Here is a 7,951-nt window from a genome sequence, read left to right as displayed (position 1 = left end):
GAGGATGTGTATTCCTCCTTAATATAGAGTGCCACGCCCCCACCTCTTTCCTGTCCTGTCCCTCCTGTACAGCCTATAGCCCGTGACATTCACTGCCCAATCATGCGTTGAGTCCCACCACGTTTCTATAATCTCCACTGTGTCCCGGCTGGTGTCAGCTAGCAGGAGGGTGAGTTCCTCCTGCTTGTTACCCATACTACGGGCATTAGTGTAGAGGCATTTGAGGCCTCCTGTAGATGTGTGTACTGACCCCCTAGTCCCAGCGTTACCCTGGCCCCTATCTCTTACCTGTTTATTCACTACGCTCGTTGTTGTGGGCTGGGCTGTATTTGTGCATGTTGTTTGGTCCGGCAGTCTGATGTTTCCTCCGCCCTCATCTACCCCTTCCCCCAATGAGCCTAGTTTAAAGCCCGCCGGAGGAGGTCCGCCAACCTAGAAGAGAACACACACTTACCTTTGGGGGAAAGGTGGAGCCCGTCCCATCCCAGCATGTCTCTCGTCGTGATATGCCGGTCTTGGGCTAGTGCTCTAACCACTCGACACTGCTTCCCCGCTCCTACTTTCCCCACCAAACCATTGCACATGCATAAGCCCACGTTCTCGCTGGCTGAAGAATAAATACCCCGTCTTTCCCTCCAGCTGCCTTACTACCTACACAGTTATTGCAGAGGGAGATCTACAGCTTTCTGCCTCCCCTCGCAGGAAGGGTGTGTGGCCATGAGTCCATAGACTGCATTCCAGAGATTTCGAGTTAACCATGTCTCGGAGCTGGGAGGAGGGATCTACACACAGATCAATCCAACCAAGAGCTTAATAAAATACATAGGGTTCATGGCTTCAGGCGCAGACAGCACCGAATGTAATCAAAACACTGTTGGTACACAGGAGTTTAGACTTCTTAGCCAAGACTGACTACTTCTCAGGGGAGCCACAATTACTCGCAGCACCTCCGAGAACAGGCAGCTTCAGGTTTCATTCCTCTGCATTCTCTAGTACCTTTGCTTTGCAGTCAGCTGCCATCAGACCTTCGCGGAAAAACAATGCAGTCAAATGCTGTAGGACCCTTCTACCAGGTACGGGATCTGCATGTACCCGGGAGGCAACTTCCAGAGGGAGGCACCCCATGCCCATCATGACAAGGTCCAGTGACCAAGACTAAGGTGGGAGGAAACCAAGGGGGCAAAAGAGGCCTTTTAGGTTTCTAAACCTTCTCATGCTCAATTGTTTGGGGGTTGTGTGCTCTTTCTACTGTGTTAACTTTGTGTCTAGTAGGAAATACTGTGCAGCTACGCTGTTGTAGCATTGTAGTGTTGTTGCAGCCACGATGGTCCAGGGAATACACAAGCAGCAAGATTTGTGAGGCAAAGCAATGCCTTTTATTGGTCCGGCTTTCGTTGGGACGGATGTTAGACTAGTTTCAGGCACAAAATGCTCTTCCTCGGATCGGAGAAGGAAGCAAGTATAGTTTGAAGAAGGGCATTAAGCTACCAAAAGCTTCTCTTAACATTTACCCCAACTATAAAGTTGGTCCAATAACAGATTTTACTCTGCCTCACAAATCTTGCTTCTCAACTGTGCTGTGGCATATAATTTTGTTGTGTTCAGATAGAGGTTCTTTAAAACAAGAACTTTTACCAAGCCAGACAGTTTCCTTCTGGTGATTTTTCAGCTCTGAGTAATTTTGATGGATTTTTAATAACTTTTTGGAAAATGTGAACGATTAATCATTGACTCTCCCAGAAAATGTTTCAAGGGAAGAAAAAAAAAACACTGTCCTGTATTTTAATGTATTATATGTCTGTGCTTATATTCCCCTTGTTTTCAAGTGATGTACTGCACATATTCTGACAGGAGGCTTAACTGTGTGAGTAGCTTTCTTTTAGCTACTTGGGGGTTTAGGTTTGCCAGTGTTTTTCCAAAGTCTGCTTGATATCAGGCCCTGATCCTGCAGATTCGTTGCACCGTGTTTTTTAAAGCTGGGACCTAAATACTTTCTGTGCTCCGGATCCCATTTCCTTCAAAGTCAGCAGGAGTACACTATATAAATATTATCTAAGAATCCAATTTAGTGCATCACTTCTGACTGCAACAGTGAAGCTGCGCTGTCTGGATTGACTTTTTGTTTCTGCCCTGTGACTAGTTAGCTCCATTTGCTCCCTGACAGGCACTAATGCAATGTTAGTGGATGTCTCTGTACCCTTTACTCATACAAGTAAGGGCTTTACTTTGAGTAAGGCCCTTTTGCATTATAACCAGCACAACGGAGCAGTTGAATGCAACCCCCAAACCAGTTGCAGATACTTTGGTAAGAAAGCATAGGAGGAAATAAATATTGTAAAGTTGGGTTTTTTTTCTTTTAAAATAAGCTGCGGTTTGGAGTGCAACCTTTTTTGCTTCGCGGTGCACGTTTCATTATATCAGCATAGGCACCGGCAGAAGCCACAGGGCTTCCAAGACACAAACTGCACCATGCGAATATTTGAGTCTATGCATGTCTCTTAAGTCTAGCAAGACATGCCTATGCAGCGTCTCGCTTCCCGCACAGTGCTAATTACGCAGGCACGTTAATAAATATGTGCAGTACGTCCTGTTTGGAAAGCCCCCTCCCCTTTGTGCATGCTTTCTGTTGACTTTCCTTGTGTCCCTTATAAATTTTTATTTTTTCTGTCTGTGTTTTGTGTTTGTGGTTCACAGGTCCTCCCTTGCATTGTTCATCCGCTTCATCAACCCCTATTGAGCAGTCCCCTTCCCCTCCCCCTTCCCCACCGGCCAATGAGAGCCAGAGAAGGTTGCTAGGCAATGGTGTGGCCCAGCCAACCCAGGACTCTGACTCTGAGGAAGAGTTTGTCCCTAATTCATTCTTAGTTAAAAGTGGCTCTGGAAACCTCTGTGTCCCTGCCAATGGTGAGTTATTCTCTCTACCTACTTTACTGCTTGCTTGTCTTACAAGATGTGTGTGGGCCTGTACAATGAAGGTTTGCTTTGTCTTCCGGGCTTGAATATTAATGCACCCTTTATTGGATGACTCCTGCTTGCAATTTACTGCTAATATCTGGAAAACGATGTTGCATTGAACCTCGCTGTGTTTCCTGCGGATGGCATCCCCCTGTCTGTCTGCTAAATGAACCATTCGTGCTCGGGTTCGAACAAGCCACCCAGCGAGACAGCACCTGAGCCCAGCTCCGAAACTTTTGGTTGCGCAGCAGCGGTGCTGAAATGCCACCCACCGCCCAGGAGAGTTTTGTTTGTTGAGTTGGGGTTTTTTTTTCCCTCCCCTTTGATGCAAGAAAAAACAAACAAACTTGGCAAACAAAATCGGGCCCCGTCTGTAAAAAGCCAATGACTTTCTTTGCCATTCCTGCTGATGTTTCATTGCCAGGGACCGGGTCCCAGCTCAGGTGAAAATCATGCTTTACAAAACGTCACTTTGGGTTGAACGAGAACAGGCCAGGTGGATGTATCCTGGATGACGTCACGCCTGTCAGCAGCATTTTGTTGAGCCTGATTTTATTGTTTCAGATTGGTGTCGATGTAAAAGTGTCTCGGTGGCTACATTGCAAGAATGCTGATAGAAAAAAGTAGCTCCTAAAACCTCAGCCCATGGGTTTTTAAACTAGAGACGAGTCGTGACAGTGACACCAGCATGTTCCCTTTGCACACACAGGCCACAAATGGCTCATGGACCCAAATTTCTCCAGGTCCCCTTGAGAAACAGACTCCAGATATATTTGGGGCAAGAGCACAATGCTTCCAACTTCCCCTACCTCAGGGGGAGTTGAGGGTACTCACTACCTCCCTGCTTTGAGGATCATCCCTACGTAGAGCACGCTGCCTAAACAGGGGGCAAGGGAAATAAAAGTTTTGTTTTACAACGCTGATTCCTCTAGACAATGAGGCATAACTAGGAAGACAAGGCTCATTGACAAGGACGTGTTAAATTCATCAAGGATGGTGTAACCTGACATAGTGCAGATACCAGCAATGAAATAACAGGGGCCGCTCAACCCACGGCCATCCAGCCTGAGTGATAATTGCACACAGGTCTGATTTATGAGCAAGGTAAAGCCTTTCATAGATATCTTAAAAAAAGAAAAAGAAAAAGGTGAAAGAGGTTTAGAGCAGCTGGCAACAACTTAGCCCCATTTATGTTAAGCTTATAGGAAAGTTTCCTTGCAGGTTATTTCAAAGTAGGGGGAGAAAAGTTTGACATTTTTAAGGTATCCAGGTTGTAGCCATATTGCTCTTGAGGCAGAAGGAATCAGGACTTGTGGTAAAGGTGATATCTTTTCTTAGACCAACTAGATTTTTGCAATAAATGATTAAACCAACTAGATTTTTGCAATTAAAGAATGTTTTTTGCAAAAATCTAGTTGGTCTACTAAAAGATATCACCTCTACCACGAGTCCTGATTCCTTTTGACATTATTTAATTTATTCCACCCCTCCTCAGTTCCCCCTCCCTTTTTTTTTCTTTTTATTGCATTTGTTATGGTAAAAACAAACTTTCCTTCAGGGCTTTTGGAAGGAGGTTATCTGCTCTGAATTGTCATCATAAGGAAAGCAGTGGGAAATACAATGTTGCATTCATTCAGGAACATGCATAAAATTCATTTCCCCCCCTCTCTCCCCCCACTCCAGCCCACTGGCACAGTTAAGTTTGCAACCCTGTGGGTGACCCTTTGGTGTTTGCTGTTGGACACCTCTTTATCTCCTCTGTATGTATTCAAAAGGAAATAATGGCTGGAGAGAAAGCCAAATTAACACTTGTGGTAATTAAGATCATAATATAATGTAGGTATGTTTTTATCCCTCTGCTCGTCTACATGCGCGCACACACACACGCACACAACCCCCAGCTAAAATGCCTGGGAGAGAGAGAGATGGAAAGACACAGAGAGATTAAAGCCCTTAATCTCTTCTTTTACTAATTAACTGAACAACAGAAAAAGCATTGTTCAGAGTCTGCAGTGGGTTGATGACATTATTGTATTATTGATGTGCTGGTGGTGAGTTAGTGAGACTTTAGGTTCTTTGCCTTTCTACTTATTTATCCTACTCCTCTTCTGGCTGCTTTCTGCAGTGGTTTGTAGACACTTTACAGTCCCCGGGGCCTTCTTTGTGTGTAAAATTCTGCAGGTTGGTAATAAATATGTCCCAGTGTGTCCGGGGTCTCATTTGCTTGGTGACTCTAGTTGTTCAATAATGAGAGGTGCAGGTAAATCCAGCACATTTGTGACCTGCTAGGATGTCACCGTCACTCTGCTATCAGCAAAAAACAAAGGTGACCTTTGAAAGCCACTCTGATTTATTATCCATCCTATCAGTCCATAAGCCGGGAGTTCTCATGAATAAGAAGCACAGAGCATACAAACCCATCATGTCTAAAAAAACCCAAGACTCTTCTGACCTCTGTAAATGGATTTAATTGCCTTAGTTCCATAAAGTTCTGTTTCTATGAGGCTTAGGCAGCTTAGACTTTAAATGACAAAGGCAGCTCTTTATGTCCCCTAAACAGGGAAAATTAGTAAAAGCTTATTTGGGTTAGAACGAAGTTTAATACAGTTAGAGCACTCATTCGCTGAGCATAGTAGCTTCCTCAACAGCGGGACTGCCTGAGAATGCCTTGCGAAGGATTTGTGTTGCACTTTTTAATTGATCCCTGCTAGGTTTTCTTTCCACAGCTGTGTAAACTCTGTCTGAGAGGAGTCCATCCAAAGTAAGTAACACCCAGGGAGCTGCTCCGCTGTTGCAAATCCCCATGTAAATCGCAAATACAATGCACATGGAACTTAAGAAATACGCTACTTTTTGAAGATACACTAGACTGGTTTTTTTCTTTCCGTTCCATTCAATTCGAACAGGAGCGCTCTAGGAAAACAGTCTGCTAACATTTTAAACAAGTACCACGAAATTAAGGAAGGTAAGGACGGGCACCGATGTTTTCTTTCTTTTGCATTTCACTTTGTGTTTCGTAATGGCATTCTCAAGGTAAAAACCATACTGGATTTGATAAAAACGTGTGCAGCTAAATACCAAAAATAAAAAGATTTTTCGCTATCAAATGGACTTTTCCATTTGATCGGTTGGTCCAGATTTGCAAAAGCGGCCGGTGATCTTGGATGCCTCGAGTGTCAGGTACTGAACGTGCAACATCGTAAAAGGACTTAAGTTTTAGGAGGTGCCATTACTCCTCCATTTTCAGAAAATCAGGGCCTTCTAAAATCCATAAAATTAGCTACCCAGTGTTGATAGTTTTCCCAGGTTTGTTTTTTTTACCCCTGTCTCAGTGAATAAAAATCATGCAGTCATGCTGTCTAGCAAGTAGCAAGGGCAGGCAGGAGAAGTGATAGCTAGAAATCAGTCTAAGTTGCTTATAGGAACCATTGCTGATGTCCTCACAATCTTTAATTACTGTCACAGCTTCCCTGTGGAGCAGGGAAGTGCTGTTTACCTCCCCGGAGAGGAGAGCTGAGAAGCAGGGAGATAAAGCATCAGATTTTCAAAGATAATCAGGTACCTAACTCCAACCCAAGATCTACACCTGAAAGACTTCCTATACTCCCTTGCTGCTGGACCATCTTTAAATGTGTGAACTGTTGTTAAGTATGTTTAAATTTTCTTTTTTGCCATCTTGTGTCAGGCATTTGAACTAAACAACAGGAAGGTTAGATGAGGATGCAAAGGTAAAAGAAGCACCTTTAGAAATAGCCTTATCTATTCAGTAACTTAGTTTAAATATACATTTAAAGACCCACAGGATTGAAAAGCGCCGTTTTTTTGGCACTTGGCTTCAGAAGACACAGAACTGAGCATGCACATTAGAAGATGCCAAAGAAAAGCAGGCCTATATCAGTGTTTAAAGACAGGCATCCCAGATTCGACTCTGGTACTCAATGTACCCCCATGGGTACATCTGTGTAGCTGAAGAAAGCCCCTCCAGAAGTCACAGGTTTCAGGACAGGTATAAGCGGCTGTCTTTTGGTGGAAACTACAGGCTTGGGGTGATTGAGTCCCTTTTGAAAACCTGTGCCCAAGTGTGGTTGACGTCTTCCCATCTATTAAGTCTCTCACACATACTGTTCCCAGGACTGCTTCTCTTCAGCCCCTTTTTCTGCACTAGTCCTTTGCCTTGTTGCCAGCAAGGGCATTTCTTCACAAACGGTTCAGTAGAGATCTCGTTTAGGTTGTTCGGTGTAAATTTACTTCCGTCCGAAGTGAAGCTGAGAGTCACCGTGGCACTCAGTTATTATTATACCTTGAATGCCAGCACATGCACTCACCATCGATAATGCATAGGCGGTGCAAGCATGAGCTTGCAGCTGTAGAGGTCAATGAAACTACACACAAGTGTGCACTCGCATAAGTCTTCTCTGGCAGGAGGCTGAGGAGCTGGTGCAGCTCCCATGGGACTCTTTCCATGGAGAATGAGGGCTGGATCAAGGAGCCGTCTCCCCTTAGAGTCAATGGCAGAGGAGCTCTCCCGCAGAGGGCTGTGGCCTTTCAAGGAGCTGCATGTGCATATCCGCAGTTCCTATAGATTGCTCTCAAACACGGTTTTACTGTGGGTCGAATTGCTCCCCATTCCCTTTCTTCTCTTTGTGCCAGGTAGTTGACAGCGACAAGTCCCCAGCACCCACCCTTCGGTTTCTTTGAACAGAGAGAATGAAGAAAGGAATAGTTTCTCATGCAACCACAAGGTTTCCTCTGCCCCGCACTTTGAATTACTCCCTCTTTCTGGGCCTAGGGAAGCATCATAGGAGGAGTTCACATTGTCTCTCCCTAAGAGTAGGTTTCTCTGAAGTGTTTCTCACCTAGGTGGTAACGACGGGAAAACTTGTTTTCAGTCCCTAACTTACTTCCCCACACTTACTTTCTCTCTCTCTCTCATCCCCTCCCTTAGAAGTAGTCTTGCACCTACTTAACTGTTGCTACATTGAGGAAAGTCTCATTT

General features: G+C 44.7%; 1 protein-coding gene across 5 annotated transcripts in view; it reads left to right on the top strand.

Annotated features, from left to right (window-relative positions):
* Positions 1-7,951, top strand: part of TENM4 (teneurin transmembrane protein 4) — an 894,317-nt gene that overhangs the window by 532,092 nt on the left and 354,274 nt on the right. For 4 of the 5 annotated variants that reach the window (XM_019523993.1, XM_019523990.1, XM_019523992.1 and 1 more), the window contains exon 5: positions 2,695-2,904. The exons of the other annotated variant lie outside the window; for it this stretch is intronic. In XM_019523993.1, the coding sequence (XP_019379538.1) occupies positions 2,695-2,904 (210 nt within the window). The remainder of the gene's footprint in view (positions 1-2,694; positions 2,905-7,951) is intronic. 5 annotated transcript variants of the gene reach the window in all.

This window comes from Gavialis gangeticus, unplaced genomic scaffold, assembly GCF_001723915.1.
Source record: "Gavialis gangeticus isolate Ggan-Ray unplaced genomic scaffold, GavGan_comp1, whole genome shotgun sequence".
Taxonomy (NCBI): Eukaryota; Metazoa; Chordata; order Crocodylia; family Gavialidae; genus Gavialis; species Gavialis gangeticus.
The sequence above is the reverse complement of the archived record's forward strand: the minus strand, read 5'-3'. Positions and strand labels throughout refer to the sequence as shown.